General features: G+C 50.6%; 1 protein-coding gene across 1 annotated transcript in view; it reads right to left on the reverse strand.

Annotated features, from left to right (window-relative positions):
* Positions 1 to 3,226: 3,226 nt before the first annotated feature.
* GLI2 (GLI family zinc finger 2) overlaps positions 3,227 to 22,575 on the reverse strand; it is a 245,874-nt gene continuing 226,525 nt past the window's right edge. The window contains exons 9-14 of the mRNA XM_045825838.1: positions 20,250 to 20,384; positions 16,143 to 16,292; positions 12,172 to 12,336; positions 10,620 to 10,901; positions 8,790 to 9,126; positions 3,227 to 7,292 (exon numbers count right to left, since the gene is read on the reverse strand). Coding sequence (XP_045681794.1) covers positions 4,864 to 7,292; positions 8,790 to 9,126; positions 10,620 to 10,901; positions 12,172 to 12,336; positions 16,143 to 16,292; positions 20,250 to 20,384 — 3,498 coding nt within the window. The 3' untranslated portion in view covers positions 3,227 to 4,863. The remainder of the gene's footprint in view (positions 7,293 to 8,789; positions 9,127 to 10,619; positions 10,902 to 12,171; positions 12,337 to 16,142; positions 16,293 to 20,249; positions 20,385 to 22,575) is intronic.

Raw genomic sequence — 22,575 nt, forward strand, 5'->3', positions numbered from 1 at the left:
CAGAATATCCTCAGTGATAACAGGGTGCCTAGCAACCTTCAGGGTGTGGTCTACAGAACCTGATGCAGGTACCAGTAATCAAATGGAAAGACAGTCATATTACCAATAGAACTGTGGGTGTAGCTTTTAGCCCAGAGTGATTTGGAATGTTGTATGTATTGGGTTGGTTGAAAAGTTCAAGATGGCTTTGGTAGTGCTTAGTTGCCTTGAACTTCATTCAAAATAATTTTGTTGGATTGTATTGTGACAGCTGTCATATCAGTGTGCTTTTAAAAAACTTATTAAAATTAAAATTGGTGAATTTTTGTGTAGCCATTTTAATATTGAAGATAGAAAATACACAACATTTTTGGCATATTATGCTTTATTATTTCAAGAAGGGTAAGAATGCAACTGAAATGCAACAAAATATTTGTGTAGTGTATGGAGAAAGTGCTGGGACTGAGCTAATGTGTCAAAGGTGGTTTGTGAAGTTCTGTTCTGGAGATTTCTTGCTGGATGACGATGGTCCACAACTGGGTAGACGAGTTGAAGTTGACAGAGATCAAATTGAGACATTGAGAACAATCAACGTTATACTACACAGGAGACAAGAGACATATTCAAAATTTCCAAATCAATAAACTTATTGGTGAAATTGAAAAACATATCTTTTATTTTAACAGACTTTTTGGCCAACCCAGTAGAAAACCCACAATGTCTGAGAAAGCTGAATTGGCAAATGCATTATAAGCATGGAGTAAAGGGGACTGAGGCTATTTGAAATGTAAAGGGCCTCAGCACTCCAACTTCCTTTAGGCAGGAAGAGGTCAAGAGTTACTCCACTGCCAAAGAAAACACACTTTCCACTGCCCTCTTCAGAGGTCAAAAAGATGATAGAAGACAAAGACCACATCAATAACAGTTGCAGAGCACAGTGGATTGGGGAGCCACTTAAAGGAACTTGCATCCAGAGTAAAGGCACTGGCAACATCTGCCCAGCAGGAATGAAGATGCTGTGAACAGTGACTGAAATGGCAGTGACTCTAGCCCTGTCCCGCAACTGCATCCTGGGTGTATGTGTGTGCGTGTGGGTGGAAAAATTCCTTTTTAGTTCCCTCAAGAAGAGCCGTATGAGAATGAATGCAGACCACACAGTATCCTGGACTTTGACACTGATGATTGACTAGATACATTTGGGATCTGGCATGAATAAATTCTATAATTGGGAGGGAAATAAATCTTGTCCCTATGGATTATTGTTCACAAATGCTCTCTCCCTCTAACTTGATGGAGGTGTATACTTCCTGATATCAGCAGTGACGGGTTTGGCCATATGACTTGCTTTGGCCAAAAGAATGAGGTAAAGCTGGTAGTACAATGGTTCTGAGCAGAGGCCTCAAGAGGACCTGAATTTTTCTGCTTATTTTTGGTGCTTCTGCCATCACCACAAGAAAGCAATACTCAAGCCAGTGTCCTGGTCCTGGAGGAAAATGAGAGTCACATATAAGGGATCCAAGGTGCCCCAGCCAACCCAGCTGGATTAGCTGCCCCCAGCTGACCCACAGAGCTGCCCAGCCCAGCCCAAGCTGGATAGATCAACATTCAGTTGACCCAGATTCATGAATAAATAAATGTTTATTGTTACATGCTGAGACTTTATGGATAGTGTTATGCAGCATGATTGTGGCCATAGTTAAGTGATACAGAGGATGTGGCTGACTTGAATGGTCACAGTGGTCTTAATACTGTGACTCATCCAGTCTCAGGGAACACTGAACAACTTTTGTCCCCAAAGCAGAGCAGTGCTGGCTCCAAAGTAGAGAAGGTGCAACGCCTGTAGGTGGGGTTTGAAAGAGGCCGGGCACACTCAGTTCCTCCTAATGAGTGAGCAAGCAGCTAAGCGAGTCCTCCCCACAGGAGGAGCGAGGCCAGGAGTGAGGCTCTGGTTGTAGGCCTTGTGCCAGGAAATTACTGCCAGAGAAGTAATGTCTCCCCTGACACACAGCAAAGCCTCTGGGATGCTCTGCAGAAAGAAAATCTGCTACATTCCATTGTGCTTGGGTGTTTCCTACATTTATTCAACCAGAGAACCCTTCTTCAGTCCATTTGATTACAGCCCACAGAACTAGTTTTGAGTTTAAAAATCCTCCATGAGGCTTGCCGCCAGATGCTCCACCCTGGGTGCCAAAGTTTTCTCAGGGCCCTGGCCAGTGTGGCTCAGTTGGTTGGGCATCGTCCTGCAAAGTGAAAAGTCGCAGGTTTGAGTCTTGGTCACGGCATGTGCCTGTGTTGTGGGTTTGTGCATGCGAGAGGCAACTGATTGATATTTCTCTCATGTCCATGTTTCTCTCCCTTCTCCTCTCTCTCAAATAAACAAACAAATAAATAAATAAAATCTTTAAAAACAAAGTTTTATCAAAGAGGAGTACAGAGGTACCTTCTACCCACTCCAACCCAGTCCTGGCAACCCTCTTCCCAGTCCTGTCCCAGTTCCAGAATTCATCCCAGACCCCATGCTCCACTCACTGGCCCCACTGCAGTGGTCCAATTTTAGCCACTGGTTAACTGATCTCTTACTAGACTTGAGCCCTCCCTGTGTTCCTGTCAGGGTCCCCACCCAGGACTGAACCCTGCTCACGGCTGCTTCCCAGGGGCCCTTTCACCCCAGGCTGGCTGCTCGGTATCCTGGGCTCCAGCTGCCAGCCCCGATTCTCTCCTTTCCTTGCACCAGAGCACAGAGGGTCTGCCTGTATTCTCCCCAGCCCCAGCCCCAACTCAAGTGTGTCACCAGACTGCCCCTGAAAGAGAAGACTCAGATGTGAAGAGTGCCTGGGACTATACCTGGATCTGGTAGAAATGGCTCTCAGCCAATCAGCTTTGATATTCAGACTAGCTCACTGGATGAACAGCCAGATATTGACTGTAAAATGCTAAAACGCTAAAAACTGAATCACCTCCCATCTCCAGCGAGACAACAAACAAAGTCAGTAAGTGTCCCAGAATTAAACATTTCTTGGCAAGTGTGGGATAGTCAATTTTGACACTGTTGAGAATAAAAATACAGCCTGATTTCTGTTCAGGTGCAACTAATTTACTGCCTAGGTTCTCATTAACCACTGTCAAGGAAGAAGCATATAGACAAAATAAATTATGAAAAAATTACTTTTTTAATATACAAAAAGGCTTATTTACAAGTTGAACATGTCATCTCAATTCATAACATGTAGAAAAAGCTAAAAATGTTTTGGAGATATAAATTTGGCTGGATGACTCACCTACAGTATTTTTAGGGAGGATGTCTTCTGTACAAACTATACACAGGGTGAGAACAGCTAGTGAAATCCTAGCTCGGGAATGAATGACCACCATAGAGCCTAGACTCCTGGACCTCTCCCAGGGCTGTTATTTGGACTTGGCCTTTTCTTTGGACCCTCACAAAGCAATGGATGTTCTGGGATGCGGAAGGCCCAGGTAAGGTGTTGGCCCTATCCTGCCTAAAGCCAGGGTCATAGTCACTACCAAACTCACAGGGATGCAGTTGGTTTTGGCAAGGTTGTCACAAATTCAACACAGGCAAGGTGTAGGGTGTGTATATGTGTGTGCTGGGGAGGATGCACAGATTCATCCTATAGTATGTTCAGGAAAACCTCCAGATGCCAGTTCCAAATTCCATTTGGGATTGTGGGTTGGTCACAACGAAGAGTGTCGGTCCCTCGGAATTCTAGGAATCAACTCCTTTACCCTCCCGCCCCTACCAAAAACACCATTCATATCATCATTCTCTGAAATGAATTAGAGGGAAGAGGGAAGGGAATCCAGAAGGTACCAGGACTGCATGTTGTGTGGCTTGGCAGAGACCACTGGGCTGCTGGTGAGGGGACAGTAGGGACCTGGACGGAGGCTGCCGTCAGGCCCTAGGGTAAAGTGGGCAAACAGTGCACTGGGAAAACAGGATTGGGTAAACATGTGACTTCTTCTTCCTACTGGAAATCTCCAGGGTGGCCTGAGGCTGAGCCCGTGCACTCTCACTTTCTAAACGCTCCGTCCCGAGCTCAGCTCCCCTCGGTCCATGCCTAACCCACAGAAGCTTCAGCAGCCCCGAGGTATTTAGAAGTAAGTGTTCTTTTCAGGAAGGGTTACATTCTACATGCAGGAATACTGTAAACATGGTCTGGAGAGGCCCAGGCTTCTGGGCATGCCCCAAGCGTTACAATTTTTTCTTTCCTTTTTCTGGCAACACTTCTGTACTTTATTCATTCATATACACTTGGACAGTCTGCCAGTTGAAAACTTGGCTTTGTAGGGTAGAGATGCCAGCTCTACCAAACCTGAAATCAGGATGTGCTTCCGAATTATCTAGGTAAAATCTTTTTTTCCTCTGTGGCAAGGGACATTAGCAACCTCATGAATTAAGCTTCACAGAAGAATTCCGGTGGGCCAGCAATTCCTTTTTCTTGCAGGTATCAGAGAAGCTTACCTTCCTGGATTAGAATATTCAGTATGACTTACAGATTCAAACCCAAATGTGGTTGGTTCCTTTACCCTTCCTTTTCCTTGTGTACTTGGGAAGCACAGGCCAACGTAATCCCTCCTTAGCCAAGTGATGGAGGCGAAGAAGCCAGAGCAGAGTGGTGCTCTGAACACCAAAGGCAGGAAGCACTGTGTAAACGAGTCTTTCCTGTTGGAATATTTTGTGTTCTGAAAAATAATCCAGATGACCAGGTAGGATATACATAAACTTGCCCTTAAAGCATTTGTGGTCTGAATTAGTCACTGGCAAACTCCCTCAGACCTATTAATACTTTTTTGGAAAAAGACAAAACAATGCCGGCCCCACACTCTGGAAATGGATGCCTCCTGTGGGTCTGCTCAGCTGGAGCCTTAGGTCATCATGTTCAGGAACTTGCTCTCCTCGGCCAGGCTGGTGAGCATGGAGCTCATGTCCCCAACAGCCATGTTGCTGATGCCCGTGGGGATGGAGGGCAGAGTCAGGGAGTTCTGGGGAGTCGTGAGGCGGGAGGAGTTCTGGGAGAGACTGTGGAGGAGGCTGGGGCTCAGGGCACCTGACAGCAAGCTCGAGTGATCGCCATCATCCATGATGGCATCAAAATCAATCTGGGAAGCCTCCAGTAGCTGGGAGTCCACAGTGCTGGACACCTGGTTGACCCCTGGTGAGGGCAAGGGTTGGTGTTGGATGCTCTCCGGGCAGGCCTGTGGCTGTGGTGGCTGGGGCCTCATGACCTGGCAGCCTGTGTGGTTCTCCAGGCCTCCATTCTGTTCATACATGTGGATTTGGCCATAATAGTAGAGCATGTTGTGGTCTTGAGCCCCACCTGTGTCCTGTGGGTGAAGCTGAGGCAGGGACACCATCATACCCATTGCTCCCTTAGGCACAGACTCTGCCATCTCCTGGTTGGCTGACACAGCAGCCATGGCATGGCCAGTGGTCCTGGTATAGGCCAGCTGTTGCCCAGCACGTACCCCTCGGTGGCGGCCATTAGGGTTGGTATCAGGAGGTGGCCGGGGTTGCATGAGACCAAAGCATGGTCCAGCCAGCCCCACATTGCCTTGCTGGAGCTCCATGAAGCCAGGCTGGTGGGGAGGCAGAAGGCTGGGGCCCTGGTGGAAGATGTCCTGACTCATGGGATTTGCCTGGTGATGACTCTGCTGTGGGTAGCTCTGGGCTGCAGGAGGTGGTGCCATCCCGGCCAGGGTGGAATTGGGGAGCCCAGGTTCCCTGCGACTGCAACCCATCATGGAGGGGTCGGGAGCCACTTCCATTTGCTGGGGGAGCCCCAAGTGGCCCGGCTTGGCTGCCAGGTTGCTGCAGGATGTGGGGAACTGATTCAGGGTCCCACCCCTGGTACTGGAGCTCAGCTGGGAGTGGGCTTGGCCGTAGCTATGGGGGCTCACTGTGGTGGTCATGCTGGGACACTGGCTACTTGTCCCTGTCAGCCGCAGCTGCTGCGTATAATTTATCCTGGGCACAGAGGGGGCTCCACTGCAGGGCTGGAGGTGTGGCTGTGTGTTGTCCAGGCTGCCTGGGCTTGGCTGCAGACCTTGTGAGCTGTAGCCTGGATGCTGGCCGAAAGCTGGCTTCTGCTGCACTGCAGCCAGGTTGCCTTGCAGAGCAGGTGGAGGCTTCACCTGGCTGCTCAGGGCATCCATGGTGCCAGAGCTCACCTCATTCCACTGCACAGGCATGCTGTTTTTGTTCAGGCTAGAGGGCGCTCCATAGCCCGGCTGGCAACCTCTCAGCACAGGGACAGAGGGGCCCACATTGGAGTCCGCAGCCGCCATCCTGTGCTGCCCGTGCAGCCCTGGGCTGGGCAGTTTGAGGTGTTCAGGGAAGCAGGTGCTTTCTGGGCCATAGACCTGCCGGGTACTCTCATCCACAGCCCCGCTGGTATGTGCCTTGATGTACTGCACCACATCATCAGGCAGCACGAGGTCGTCCTCCGGCAGCATGAGGTTGCCCTCAGGCCCTGCACCGTCTGTCCCGGCTGCCATAGCCTCCATCACCACGTTCTCACTGATGCTGGGCGGTCGGGGAGAGTAGGTGCTGTGGGCCAGGCTGCCATCGGCGCTGGCAGAACCCTGCAGGCGGAGGCTGCACCTCTCAGTGACACAAGGTGGCAGCGGGCCTGGGTTCACATCGTGGGCGCTGTGGAAGCGCTGCACCCGTGGGAGAGCAAGGGCGTCAGGCCGCCTCACTGGGTCACTGGCCCGACGCGCTCCGCTGCCCTGTGCCTCATGGGGGAAGGCGGGTGCGGGCCCTGCATGGCCATAGGCTGGCCCACCACTGCCCCGCCGGGGGCCCAACATGCGCTCAGACACATCCAGCAGCGCCAGTCGAGCCCGCAGGTTCCCACGCTCCAGGCCTGGCAGCGGGGTGGGGGGTGGCCCACCTGTGGCCACTGCGTACTTGGCTCGAAGGCTGTACTGCTGCGCGGGAGTCAGACTGAGCGGCCCCACACCGATGCCGCTGCACTGGCTGACCTCGCTGGAGCGCCGGGACGCGTCAGTGGAGATGGGGTCGTAGGAGTCCGCGGAGCTGGCATGGTGAGGGAGGCTGGCACCCAGGGGTGAGGCCTCACTGGAGCGGCGGCTGGAGAAGTATGGAGAAATGCCAGAGGAGCGGCGGCTCACGGTGTAGGCGGAGCTGACCGTGCTGGTAGAGCTATCTCGGCGCTCCTGCAGGTGGCTTAGCATGGTCACCTCGCTGGCAGAGAGCTCAGACAGCCGCGGGTTGGGCAGCAGCCCCACTGGCCTGCCACCCCCACTGCCACTGAAGTTTTCCAGGACGGAGCCTATATGGGAAAGGAGAAGGGTCATCACAGGTTGGGGTGGAGTGGGGTGCTCTGCCTGCTCTGAGGAGGCCCAGTCTGCACCCTTGGAGCACTAGGACACGGCCTGGTACACAGGAGGCAATCAACCAGTGATTTCCGAATGGAAGGAGGAAGGAAGGAAGGGACGGTAAGTGAGCAAATGGTGGCACTTATTACCAAGCGGTGGGCAAGTAGAAGTCAGGAAGCCAGATCCCAGTCTTGCTCTCCCACTGCCTGGTGGGCCCTGCATTCTCATTACATCTGGTGCTCTGTTTCTCCAGCTGTAGACACAATGTCTTCTCCATAGGACTGAGTTATTGAAAAGAGGCCTGGAGGGCCCTGGCCACAGCCTCGTAGCACCCTCACCCTCCATGGATGGGCGCTGCCAGTTGGGCTGCCAGGGCTGGGTTCACTGAACAGGCTGCTTATTGGGAGGGCCCAGAGACCCATGCCCATGGAAGGGGAAGAAAGGGAGGCAAGTGGGGGAAATAAGCAGGGACGCTAACCCAACAATAGCCTCGGCTGACTTCATGGGGGGCTCTGGGTGCAAAGAGCCTTTACACTGTGGCAATGATCAGTCATTGGATACAGGCCACCTGGGGAGGGGTGACCTTGGGTGAGGCAGCTGTCAGTAACCCAGGCGATTTCTGGGAGGCTGAGAGTTAAAGGCCATCTACCAGCAGTTCCCCCAACAGCTGAGTCAACAAGTCCTCCCTTCAGGGGACGGCTGGGAGGTGCATCTCAGTGTCCACTTCTCAAAAATCCAGTCCTATGGTCCATGCTGGGCTGTTAGTCCCTGGAGGGCAGCCTATAGGACCAGTGCCCCACTGTGCCTGGTGCACTGCCTGGCACAGGGTCAGCATTCAAGAAGTGCTTGGTGATGCTGCCTTCCATCTCAAAGCTGGCCAACATCTCCTGAGGCTGAACACAGGACTGCCTCCTACATGCAGTCCTCCTTGCCCTTCCCCAGTTGATGTGCTTTCTCCCTCCTCTGCACAACTCTACCTCAGTGTGTTTGGCTCTTTCTGTGGGCAACTATGCACCTGGTGGTGTGGCCTTCTAACTCTTATGCTCATTCTAATCACAGGGACCAGGAGGATGTCACTCCTGCCTTAAGCCTTTGCCGTGGTGCCCAGAGCAGGTACTTGATAAGTGATTAAATGACTCATGAGAAAGAGGATGATGTGAGCAGGGACTACCTTTTGTTAGGGGTCAGAGGGTGCAGCGTGGTATAGCTGAATGAGTACAGGCTTTGCAGCTACTCAGGCCTGCGCTAGGTCTCAGCTCTGCCATTGATGTAAATGAGGCGCTTTCATCTCTCTGAGTCTCAGCTTCCTAAGCCGTATACAATGGGCTGGTAAGATCCATCCTACTGTGGGCATCTAGTGAGAGCACACATGGGGCTTAACAGGCATGAACCTAGTGGATGCTGCCCCAGGCTCTGTCCCTCCCCAGCCAACACTCGGGACCTCCACTCACCACTTCCTGGGAGGGGAGGCAGCTTGGTGTTCCGGGTGTGTGGGGCTGGCCCGGCCCATGAGCAGGAATCTTTGAGTGACTTGAGCTTCTCCTTCTTGAGCTGCTCTAACCGGTGCATGGTGGTCATGTGTTGGCGCAGCTGCAGGCCACCCGTGGAGGGGGAGGCCAGGGCTGAGGCATCGGCCCCTGGGGCCATGTCATCCAGAGCTGTCAGGTCTCCCAGGCTCCCAGGCCCTGTCCCTGGCATGTCCACACCACTGTCATTGTTGGGGGCGCTGCCCAAGGGAGAGGGCTCGCTGCTGCAGGACGACTGGGCCCCCGGACTGGACTGACACAGCTGTAGGGGACATGGTGAGAAGGTGCAGACTCAGAGGTGTGAGAATGCACCTGGACCTACACCCACAATGCACCCTTGTACACTCAAGGGCAGGAAGGAAGCTACCCAGTGGAGAAGCATACAAATCATCTCTTCTCTGAGCATTGGCTTCCCCAACTATAAGATGGACCTGAATTGCCTGCAAGGCAGTGTTAGCGAACATCGGCACATGGAAGATACCCAGTAACTGTCAGCCCCCGTCCTCCACCCCATGCTACTAAGCTCTCCCAGCTGGCATCTGGTTCAGAGCTTTTAACATGTTGAGCCTGTTGAGCTTTTAACATGTGGACACTTGGACGCTGTGCTCCACAGAAGCTGCTGAAGCCACATGATGTTGATATGAAAGAGGATACTCAAGCATTCCCAACCACCATGATGTGCCCACAGTGAAGCAAAGAACAATGAAAGCCTGCTGACTACATGCCTTCTCAATAGGCCAGAGGTAGGTGGCTGGAAAGGGGAAAAACAAGCAGGGAGGTGGAACTGTTGGATGCAGACCTTGTCTAAGTGGCCATCAAGCTAGCCCTTCCTGTGTCGGGGTAGATGGGGTTTAGAGCTCATGACACGTGTGTACCGTGCAGAACTCCGAGGAACCTGGAACTGAACCCAATGGCACCTCTGGGCTTATATCTAGGCTGAATGCCCCAAATCCTGGACCTTTCCTTGGGAAGCTACAATATCCCATCCTATCCATGTTACCATGCACGTTCTTTACCTTGGCACTCAAGGCCTGCTGTAGGTCAGTCCATCTGTCCTCTGTAGTCCTCACCCATATCCATTCTGCCCTCTCCCTCTTGCAGGCTTGGTCCCCACCCCATGCTCCTCAGCTTGACTCCTGCTGCCAGTGTCTGCCTGTTCCAATGGTCCCAACAGCAGTGTCTGCTGTTTACCTATCCAACCCACCTTCCCAGGTCATGGATAGGCACCCAGCCCACCTTCACTCATGCCAGCCCGCCCACACCCACACCAGCTTCTCCGCTCACCTCAGTAACGTCTATCCTTAGGGGAGGTACAATCAGGAAAAAAGAGGTGGAGACAAAGAATAGGTGGTTAGAAAAAAAGAGTGGAGGCCAGAGGGGTGAGGATGCAAAGGCAGGACAGAGGGGCAGGGACCCATTGTGGCACTCAGAGCTGGTTAGAATGGCTTAAAACCAGGAACCAACCCCGCCCCCTTGAAGACTGACCACATGGGGGCAGGCACTCCCATCACCCACAGCCTTCCCAGCAGAATGGGACCTGGCACAAGAGAGCTTCTATCAGAGGCTCAAGGTGGTGAGGGAGGAAAGTCAAACTGGAAAGGAGGGACAACATTGTGTGCTTAGACAGGGGACCCTAGGGCAGAGCCCACAGTTGCAGTTGGACCTCTGGACCCCTGATGGTGCTATGGAATGGCCCTTGCCCACTGGGATTGGCTTCCTGGTGGAAGGGGGCCCCCACTGCCCAACTCTGCTTACCCCAGAGCCCTCAGTCTTGATAGCTTTGACGTGCAGGCAGTCCTCCATGGCCTGGCTGGTGCTGTTGACTTCAGCAATCTCCTCGGAGCCCTGGCCACCAGACTCAGTGTTGGCCTCATTGTCCTCATTCTCTTTGAGCAATGGGGCCCGGAGGTGCACGTCATTGCGCTGCTTCTTGGTGACGTGAGCATCTGGGCCATGCACTGTTTTCACATGCTTCCGGAGAGAGCTGGGGTCTGTGTATCGCTTGGTGCAGCCTGGGATCTTGCAGATATAGGGTTTCTGGGAAGAGAAGCAGGCAGTGGCTTTGTGGGTGGGCCACGGTGACAAACTCAGAGTAGGCATACCCCGTTCCTCCCAAAGCCATGCCACTTCCTTCACAGAGCCTAACTGGGACAGTTAGAAGGTGCTCCACCTGTTTGCAGCCACGCCCTCTGGATGGAACCACACTGGCCCCAGGCCTGCAGGGGCCTACCCTGCTGGCCAGTTGGCCATCTTTTCCAGCAGGTAAGCATGTGGTTAAGGGAGCCCCCACCACAAGCTGGGGACACAGATCAGAGACTGTGGAGGGACAGGGGGACACAGAGCCTGGTGTGATGTCCCCTGTGACCAGGGCACTGGGACTTTCTGTATCAGTACTGAGTGTTATACCTGTGAGACAGTGCCAGAACCCCGAGCTCTCACATAGGGAAAGATGGTTCAGAGAGGCAAGTAAACGGGCTCAAAGTCACCCGGGAATGCAATGAAAACCCGGGGCTTCCAAACCTCAATCCTGAGTCATAGACAAACACAGCCCACACTCACAGACATACATGCACATTCACATGTGTATACACATGTCTACATACAGACAATACCAGACGAATTTAGGCACACACATACACACATGAACACGAGCACACACACATGTCTACACACAGACACATGCCCAATACATATAAGCATACACATACACACATGCACAGCCACACTCGCTACACAATACATACACATGCACATCCATACCTACATACCTATACATATCACCCTACACACACACACACACACACACACACACACACACACACACACACCCCTTTTCAAGGCCAGCTCATCTATAGAGACTCAGGGGATCAGATGCCTTTGGGAATTCCTCTAACTTCTTACAAGCAAGTCCCTTTGGAGTCTCAATGTATCTAAGCTTTTAGAAATGTTCTTTCTTGAGTCTCCCTGTGTGACAGTATTTGATTGGCTGGGCAGGGTCTGGGAGGTGAGTAGAGTGGACACCATGGGCTCCTGTCAACTTCGATCCCTGGGCACTCTCAGCCCTGCCAGGGATTCTGACCACCTGGGGCGATAGAGGCTGCTGTTTCCCATCAGCAGGGGACTCACAGATCCAGCAGGAGCAGGTAGCACTAGTGGGTATAGCATGTCTTTGCCAGCTCCCCAGGCTGTGGGGGCTGAGGCTTGCTACTGCATGGTGAGTTCAGACAGTGGGTCAGTGGTGAGAAGGGAACCTGGCTACCTGGCTTCCAGATGTCTAAAACCTGTGGGGTGATGCATTGCAGGGTACCTCATTGGAGTGGGTGCGATTCTGGTGCTTGGCACGGTCGGAGGCATTGGAGAAGGCCTTGTTGCAGCCCTCGTGCTCACACACGTAGGGCTTCTCCCCGGTGTGGGACCGCAGGTGCGTCTTCAGGTTCTCCAGGCGAGAGTAGGCCTTTGAGCAGCCCTCGAACTGGGAAGAGGCAGGTTTGGTCAGCGAGGGTGCCCCAGACAGACAAGGCCTCCTCCCCGCCCCTTGCCTGCTCCGCCCAGCCAGTGTGCTGGGGAGTATGAGCTTTCACAGTAACATTCACCCTCCTCCGTGATCAGGAAATGGACAAATGGCATTTCTAGAGAACCCGGAAAGGGCTGAGAAGTAAAGCAAAGGCCATGACGACATTGCTGCCTAGGGACAGCCGCTGCTGACATCCACTTAAGTCTCATTCTGGTGACTCTGTAATTCCTCTCCACGCATTCTTTTTTAAACCAAATTAAGAATGTATCAGTTACTTAGTTAGGTATTCTGCTTGTTAAAATCAACAGCGTGTTGTGAAAACATCATTAAAATCTCTGAAAATGTTATGTTTAACTATTCCCCAATGCCCCTCCCCAGGTAGGACTTTTGTGCGTCACACTGTGCTGGGGATAAAATCCAGAGTCCTCCGTGGCCTTGAGTGAGCTGGCCACCCTCACCCTCGCTCTGGCCGTCCTGATGTCCTTTCAGTTCCTTAACCCCACTGAACTTCCCGGGCATGGGGCCTCGGCACATGCAGTAATCCCCTTTGACCAGAACCTCTCCCCACCCCCACCTACCCTAGCTGGCTCCCTCCCTCCCAAGCTTTTAGGTCATCTTCTCTGAGAGCATTCCTCTGATTGCCCTAATCATAATTACCCTGCCCCCTTTCTGCTCCCTAACACAATCTCTAATGATCATCATCATTTTGTTATCTGGTCTTCCCACTAGAGAACAAGCTCCATGACAGCAGGTACCTTTGGGGTACCTTGTTCATTTCTGTGTTCCTAGCATTTAGTGTCAGACGAAAAGGAACACTTTTGGAAAGGAGGGAAGGAAGGAAGAGAGGAGGGCGTAGGCGAGAGTGGCATGGAGGCAGGGAGAGGGGATCATTGCAGGAGGTTCTGAACCCAGGAGTGTGTACTTAAAAAATACTGTAGTTGTGCCCCTTGTACCTGTGAAAACTGACCTCAGAATGACACGCAAACCCCAGCCGGAACTGTCTCATTCTCCTCATCCTCCCCTTTATTTCTGACCAGTCTGACTGTGCACACTTGGTTCCAAATGCCTTTTATCTGTTTCTGCGATTCATGGCTCATATCAGAGGGCTATGGTTTGCTGCCACCCAAGATGTTAAGAAAATAACTTCCTGCAAAGGACCCATAAGAGCCAACACAATCTTACAAAAGGAGGACAAATTTGGAGCACTGACACTTCCCAATTTCAAAATTCACTATAAAACAATAATAATCAAGACTGTGTGGTACTGGCCTAGGGACATGCAAATCAATGGAATAGACGCAAGAGTTCAGAAATAAACTCATATATTTAGGGCCAACTGGTTTTTGGCAAGGGTGCCAAGACTGTTCAGTGGGGAAAGAACAAGCTCTTCAACAAATGTGATTGGGAAAACTTCACAACCACATTCAGAAGCATGAAGTTGGACCCTTACCTCACACTACATACAAAAATTAACTCAAAATGAATTACAGACCTAAATGGAAGAGCCACCCTATAAAACTATGTATTGGGTGGGGCAAAAGTAGATTTACAGTTGTTCATATGGAATATAATACAATAACTAATAAATAATAATATAAGAATAAATTGTTTCATGTACTCACAACTGTAAACATACTTTTTGCCCCAGCATATATACATATGTGTGTGTATATATATATGTGTATATATATATAATGCATGTATATATAAATCAAACTATACACTTACAAACTGTAAAACTCAAAGAAAAAAACATGGGGGTAAATCTTTGTGACCTTGGATTAGGCAATGGTTTCTTAGATATGACATCAAAAGCACAAGCAATTAAAAAATTAGACTTTGTCAAAACTAAAAACAGTGCTTCAAAGAAAACTATCAAGCAAATGAAAAGAAAGCCCACAGAATAGGAGAAAATGTTTGCAAACTGTATACTGGATGAAGGTCTAGTAGAACTACGGAGGGTTATCTGTGGAGAGGGGGAGGGGGTGGAATGGGGAAAAAGGTACAGGAATAAGAAACAGAAGAGCTAGGTACAAAATAGACAGGGGGAAGTTAAGAACAGCATGGGAAATGGGGAACCCAAAGAACTCATAGGTAGAACCCATGGGCATGAACTACGGTGGGGGAATGCTGGTGGGTGATAGGTGCAGGGCAGAGGGGACTAGAGAGGGGAAAATGGGACAACTGTAATAGCATAATCAGTAAAATATACTAAAAAAAGACAAATAATTTAAAAATAGGCAAAATATTTGAGTAGACATTTCTCCAAAAAAAGATATATTAAAAGGCCAATAAGCACATGAAAAGACACTGAACATCATCAGTCATTAGGGAGATGCTAATCAAAACCTTAATGGGATGCCACTTCAAATCCACTGTGATGAGTGTAATCGAAAGACAGGTAACACGCACTGACAAGGATGTGGAGGTTTCGGAACCCTCACACATTGCTGGTGGGAATGTAAATTAGTGCAGACAAGCCTTTTTGGAAATCAGTCTGGCTGGTCCTCAAGAAGTTAAACATAGAGATGCCATATGGCCCAGACATTCTACTTTAGGCATATATACAAGAGAAATGAAAACAGATCCACACAAAAACTTGTGTACAAATGCTCAAAGCAACATATGTGTAACTGCCAAAAAGTAAAAACAATGAAAATATCCATCAACTGATGAATGGATTAAAAACTAGGATCTAGCCATACAATGGAATATATCATTCAGCCATAACATAAAGAAATGAAGGGCTGATACATGCTATAACACGGATGAACCTTAAAAACATGATAAGTCAACAAAGCCAGACACAAAGGCGACACATGCTATGATCTCATTTTTATAAACTATCTGGAATAGGCACATTCAGAGACAGGAGGCAGATCAGTGGCTGTCAGAGAGTGGGGGAGAGACAGAAAAGAAAGTGACAGGTATAGAGTTTTGATCTGGGGTGATGAAAATGTTCTGGAATTAAGTAGTAATTCATAATTTGTGAATATACTAAAAATCACTATATTTTAAAAAATGTACAGTGAGTTTTATTTTGATGAAAAATGTAACTTGCTAACAAAGGTAACATCTCATTGAGTCCTAGGCACCACCAATTTTAAGACGGTCTGATTTCAGAGGTATTAAAACGAGAATCAGCGTGTGTCTCGGGACCCACAGAACAGGGCAGTTCACAAAGGGGAGCTGCCATCAGTGACTACTGGACCGACCCCCCTCTTAAAGAGGGCGCAATTTCTGTGTGTTTAAAAAAATGTCTCACCAGTTATTGTCACAGATCCTGTTGACTCTGTAAGGGAGGCAGTCTAAAAGGTATCTTTGTGTTCACTTAAAAAAAAAAAAAAACCAAAACAGATTTTTAACACGTCACTGCTCAAGCTGTAAATCACCAGTGAAGCTTTTCTGTGGGCTACCAAGCCAGCCCCTCTGTCTGAGGTCACCCAGACATGGGAACTGTGAGGGTATAGTTGTGCTTCGAGACACCAGCACACACCAACTACAGTTACACCCCTGAGAGAATAGATCAAAGTTCTGAAATGGCAGATAGGTAAGGAGCCCCCAGGACCAAGACAGGCAGAAGCCCAGGGGCAGGAGCAGACAGCACCATCCGCTGGCCAGGCCTGTCCCAGCGCAGCTGCTGTGGCCTGTTCCCCCCAGATTCCCTGAGGTCAGCCAGGTGCAACATGACCCATGCCGCCCGGCCAACAGGGCTGGCCCTACAGACACTGATGCGGGAGGGGCCGTGCCAAGGGCTCACTCACTGTGCACTTGTGGGGCTTCTCGCCCGTGTGCCGGCGCATGTGCACCACCAGCATGTACTGCGCCTTGAAGGGCTTCTGCTCCCTTGTGCAGGCCTGCCAGCGGCACACAAACTCCTTCTTCTCCCCGTGGATGTGCTCGTTATTGATGTGCTGTAGAAACAAGCCCAAAGCGCAGGTGAGCCCAGCCACCCCCACAGACCACCATCCACTCTGTGCAGATCACCCACCCGGCAACACCTCTTCATGAGTTGTCATCAGTGGCCATTAAGTGAAGATATACTGTGTGCTAATTTCTAAGCTACATTTTCCAATGAGTCATCAAAGTGACCATCTCAGATGGCCAAAGGCATTCTGCTCGCCCAGACTGGGCTCCAGGCTCTGGACTACAGAGAACTGGTGGGCATGATGATAGTCCAGGCTACAAACAGTAAGCATTAATTCACTACAGTGAGGTGGACATGCCCATGGTGGGTACCTGAGAAGCCTGTCCCAGGCTTGCCTCTATTGTTCCAGAGATTTTCAAATTAAATTTTTTATGGCAGTGGAAACATAAATGCATGTTCGTCTCTGTTTTTGATAATAACCCATAATAAGATGGCAGCCCTCTCCCCTTTCCTCAAAGGCCCAGCTTGTTAAGTGGCCCACAGTAAGTGTGGCCCGAGAGGAGTGAGATTCAGACCCTACTGAAGGGCTCTGGGGACTGTGACATTGCCCTTGGGACAGAATAGCCCAGGACAGTGAGCAGAACAACCAAAGTGATGATCAGGCAGCGTGACCCCAGGAGCCTTGCTGGTCAGGTGAGCAGGTCTGTTTTGGGTGAACCCTGGCAGTGCATGGCAAGCAGCCTTCCCTGGGGAGGGGTGGGGGTCCTCACACCCACCTTAGCCAGCACTGCCCTGGACAGAAACATGGGTTAACGTTTCTCTTTCTCTCCATCCTTGCACCCACACCTTCTGGCCTCTGCCCTGGTCTCACCACCTGTATGACTCTCAGAGTAGTTTCTCCTGGGATGTGGAGCCACAGGCCACTGAGGCTTTCTGCCACAGGTAACAGAGCAGGCAGCCCTGGGTAGTCCCTTGGGGTTTTGGTCACTTGCTTTGATTATTTAACTGAAGGCTTCAGTTCTCACTGAAGCAGGGAAATTACTATCTCTGAGCTTGGGATGTGTTGATATAGGTGTGGAGCCTATGGCACTTTTATGCCCCTATCTTTTGGGTTGCCTATTTACCTGGGGAGTAGAAATAGGTGGTATTTGTCACTCACACAGCACAGTGAAAGAGTATACTGGTCCTCCTGCTTCCTGTCCCACTGGGGCTTCTCTCTGAAAGCCGCCAGGGGGGAGCCTCCTCGGGTTCCATCCCTCCCCTTCCATCTCCCTCGTGGTTCAAGGTCGTGTCTTGCCTGTATGAGTCAGGCATTCTTCCCCACAGGGAGATGGGGAGGGCGCAATACTCAGGTCTTGGGGGCCCATTCTCTCTAGCCCCATCCTATTTCTTTCTCTGTCCCCAGCTCCCTCTCTGCTTTCACTTCCTCACACCCACCCCTCCCACAATCTCTGGACCTGCACTGTCCAGTGCAGCAGCCACTTGCCACTTGTGCTCTGAGCCCCTGAAATGTGGCCATCCATCTGGGATGGACTGTAAGTGTAAACACAGCTGTTTCAAACACTGAGAATGAAAACAAAGGGGATGTCAAATATTTCGATAATTTTGTTTTATATTGATTATATGTTGAAATGATAACATTTTAGATATATTAGGTTAAATAAAATATATCGTTAGAATTAATTTCCCATTTCCTTTTACTCTTTCTTATGTGTTCTACATAATGTACAATTACACATATGGCTGGCATTTGTGGCATGCAGTGTCTTTTTACTGGACGATGCTGCCATAGATCTTTGAAACCCGCATGCCGTACAAGAGCTGGGCATCTAGGCACTGACACACCTCACTCTGACAGACAGAGCTGCTCTTGCCCTGAGTAACAGGCCCAACCATCATGCATACAAATGGCGGTATTGCTGCAAGCAAAATCTACAGCACTTGGAACTTCCAGGGAAATCTTATTGTATTAGCCTCACTTTCCATTTTTAAAGGTTTTCAAATGATAGAGATGCATTCTGACAATGCCTTTCATTTTTCCTTATTGGCTTACTTTGCAACAAATTGTTAATAATCAATCGACTGGGGCCTCCAGTTTGCCTGTGTACCTGCTGCCATCCATCTTCCCAGGGAGCAGGGATAGAGCTGGGCTGAGGAGCCTGGCTCCCTTCCCACAGGAACCTGCTTCCTCCATGGCCAAGTGGAGATCACCTGCAGCCTCAGGGACAGCCTTAGGCACAGATGGGAGTCTGCAGCTGAAGCCCTCCATCCTACATCTGGACCCCTCGGCCTTCATTTGAGGAATTCCCTCCCTGCTCTTTGTGGCTGACCCACTCTTACACAGCACATCTTTGAAGTCCTGGTCTCCATTCTCTGCTTGGGCCCTCTCTCAGGCCCAGATGCTGTCCCCTCTCTTCCACTGATTGAATCTGATCTGTTCTATAACTCATAGCTCCAATGCCCCTTCTCCCAAAGAAGGATTACAGGAGACCTTGCTTCACAGGTTCTATGGCAGCTGCAATAACAGTTTGCTGGAATATTCATCTCCTGGCTGAGAATTTGGGGAGAAAAACCCAAACACAAGGAAACCTACAGTATTTGAGGGCAGGTCACACAAATGGAGGACACAGAGGGAGTGGGCAGGGCTCTAAATGCTAAATTCAGGGAGCTGGGGAGAAGGAAGCTCACTGGAGATGGCTTCTGGGAGCAAGCCACTCATGTGTCGGGGAGTGTGTCTCCCAGCAACAGAGCTGCCAGGTCAGCATGGGGTCCATCCTTACAGACACCAATTCACCAAGGGGTGTGTGATGGGACAGGTATGTGAGGGGGCTTGTTCCAGAACTTAAGTTCTTTTCTGGATGGAGAAGAGAGAAATGCTCAGGGCTGGCAAGAACAGGGAGAAGGAGGAGGCAAAAGAAGCAACCATATGCAAGAGTGTCCCACCCACCGCCCAGGATGGCTATGAATGCAGCCTTTCAATAAAAAAGCATAAATTTACTTAAAACCTTTTTTTTCTCAACAGTTTTTGTTAGTGTTTGTGTATTTATGTGGGGCCCAAGACAGCTCTTCTTCCTCCAGTGTTGCCCAGAGATGCCAAAAGCTTGGACACCCCTGAATGATGCTCTCTGTGAAGTGCTTGTGTTGGGAGCCCATTTAACCTCCATACCTTCTATGGGGTAGGATTCACTCCCCTATTCAAGAGGAAAAACTGAGGCACATGGAAGTACAGTGACTTGCTCAGAACTCAGCTAGCTGTGGTGGAACCAGGTGTGAAGCTGGTGTTTCCCATGCTGAGCCCTGCTCCTGTTCTTCCTACCACACAAACTGCCCCTGACAGCTACCATAAGGAATGTTGCTATAGGAGTTCACAGTGGTGACCTAGAACAGGGCACACCCTGAAGGGTACACCCAGTGCCCATCAGCACCAGGCATTTTTAAGCAGTCCCCTCTCTGACCTGGGTATAAACACACATCTGCACTTGTGTAACTGGGTCTCTGTGAACAGTCTCCAAGAGGAAATGACCAACTGCATCTTCCTCAGAAGAAACTTCTTCCAGGTTTCAGGGGCAGGTTTGTTCTTGTTATTATCCTGTGGGTGCTTGCTGGCTTAACTCATCTTATTTCCCTCTTTGCATTGATTGCTAGGAATCTCAGAAAAAAGATGTATATGTGAACTATAGCTCAGAGGATTGGTTTTTCATATTAACTTGACTCTGACTTTGTTTTATTGTTCATTTTCTCCCTAATTTTCTCATTTTCTTATAATCTCTTGTACTACGTATATACTTGTAAGCTCTCTTTTAGAAATACACATGTGCACGTGCCAAGCAGGGCACAGGTAAATAATCATACTTCCCACTTGCAGAAGGTATGGCCCAGGCATCTCCTGGAGCCTTCTCCTCCAGCTCCTTCTCTCATCAGAGGGCCTAGAAGGCTGGAGGGAGGCTCCATGTGGTCCGGGCTCTGCCCCTGGCTGGGCAGGCTACTGGGGTTCAGAGCTTACATGCACCAGTTGCTCCTGGGTGTCATACTCCTTCGTACAGTCCTCCCAGTGGCAGTTGGTCTCGTAGATGACCACCTCGGCTTCCTGCTTACAGTCATCTCTGTCCAGGTCTTCCTTGAGGTCAGCCAGCTGTTCCTGGGGCAGGGGCAGAGGATACCCATGTGAGCCTCTCCAGCATCCCAGCCCTGAGGAAAGGCTGCTGTTAGCCCTGGGGAGGCTGTGCAGGTGTACACACACACACATGCACACACACAGACTCATCAGCTTTCTCAACCCCTTTCCTCAACTGGCCCCTGCCCACTGCTCCCCTATCACACAGCCATCCTGGGGCCTCTCCCTCCTCTCACATGCCAGCTTGCCATCATCAAGGTATCTGGCCACACCCTGAGTCAACTGACATGGTAAGGAGGGTAGCAGAGAGCAGGGCAGGGACTTTTGCTGTTTGGTTTAGTTTCCCCTGGTGGGAGCTGGGGTGAGCCCCACAGGCTTGGGGACGGGCATTTTCAGTCACAGTGTGTCCAGCCTCTGATCCTCCATGGAGGCAGAAGAAACCCAACAGGTATCTGGTCTGGCCCTTCAGACCTCCCACCCTCGTACTGTCCCCTCCTCCGAGGGCACACAGCACACTGGGGCCCACACCCAGGTCAGCACTCTGCAGGGTGAACATTCTTGGCACATCCTCCCAGCAGTACCCCCAATCACGGGCACTTGTATTCTTGTAAGACAGCTAGAAAAATGGGTTCAGAGAGGGGATGGCTTGCCCTCCCCGGATACACTGTGAGTCTGCCAAGGCCTCAATCTGGACTCCAGTCTCCCAGCATGACAGAGCCCACGAGTGCCCATACAAGGTGGTACAGGAAAAGCCCCTGCAAAAGGCCTTCACTGATCACAAGTATTTAAAATGCCAAAACCAGCAACAGGCTGAGACTGAATCAGTGCCACCTTGTCCCACATAATGCTGAAATAGAGCTGGCCAGGGGCAGCCTCCAAGCAGCTGGCAAGGAGACAGGTTGGGAGGTAGCAGGAACTGGGGGAGGGAGGGGCACAGATGTCCCAAGCTGGAAGAAAAGCCCAGAGAGGACCTCTAGAGGATGTAGAGGACTCTCCAATAATCCACTGGCCTGCTAGGCAGGCTCAGAGCAAAGCCAGGTAAAGAGGCAGATGTTAGAATGACTTGCTTTACATTTCAGACTGTCTACAAATGGCAGAACTGTTCCATCTTTCAAAACAGTCTCTGGGGCAGACATTTATACCTCGGGTTAAGGGGACAACCTCTCCCCATAGTTAGGAGTTCCCAAAGGTTCCAGACACTCATAGAGCAGAGGCCGCAGCTCCCACATCAGCCTTACTCCTAATGCTGAGTCCATTTCTAGGGGCGGACATCACCATCACTACTGCGGTGGCTGGCCAGACTTGCACTCCTGACTGACTTTCCACTGGAGCTGCAAAGGGTTCTTGCTTGAGGGGCCCCTGCTTGTTTCTGAGCATACTGTTCAATTAACACACATGTTCTGAAAAGGAAAACAATGACATGTTGTCCAAAAGGTCCCCAGGCAGCACTGCGTCACATTAAACAGAAAGTGCAGAAAAGTGCCCCTACCCAAATCCTTAAGAATTGGGCCATGGCTGGCGTAGCTCACTGGATTGAGCACGGGCTGTGAACCAAAGCATCGCAGGTTCAGGTCCCAGCCAGGGCACATGCCTGGGTTGCAGGCCATGGCCCCCAGCAACTGCACATTGATGTTTCTCTCTCTCTATCTCCCTCTCTCTCTCTCTCTTTCTCCCTCCCTTCCTTCTTTAAAAATAAATAAAATCTTAAAAAATTAAAAAAAAAAAAAGATTTGGGAGGGCTGGGGCCTCCTGATGCCCGCTCTGCGCTCTCAGGAAAGCTGGACACAGAATTAATGTTTTCATAAGCTGCATGCTCTGCTAATTCCAAAGAAGACCCAAAGCAGCTGCCACGTTGACATGTGAGTGGAGGATGGCGCAGGGGCAGTGGGTGACCGGGGCTTCCCCATGGAGCTGGGCGTCATCCCAGCCCACAAGTTGAAGGGTTTAGTTAGGCAGGGAGGGGCATCACTGTGCCGCACTTTCTGCCAAGAGGAAGCATGCCCAGCCCCCTTGCAAGGATCTGGCCACTGAATCAGGAGACTGACTGACACGGTGACAACCTCCTCATGATAAATGGCTTTCTTTCCCTTGACATGGATGAGGAGCCAAGCTGGGCAGGAAAGAGGACTTTTTGGGGACCCTAGGCTGGAGGAGGTGGGGCCAGGTGCTGCTTGGTGCTCAGTGGGCCTGCAGACCATGCTTGCGGCTCCTGCCC

This window comes from Phyllostomus hastatus, unplaced genomic scaffold (genome assembly GCF_019186645.2).
Source record: "Phyllostomus hastatus isolate PE091 unplaced genomic scaffold, TTU_PhHast_1.1 phas_scaffold_60, whole genome shotgun sequence".
In the NCBI taxonomy this organism is placed as follows: domain Eukaryota; kingdom Metazoa; phylum Chordata; class Mammalia; order Chiroptera; family Phyllostomidae; genus Phyllostomus; species Phyllostomus hastatus.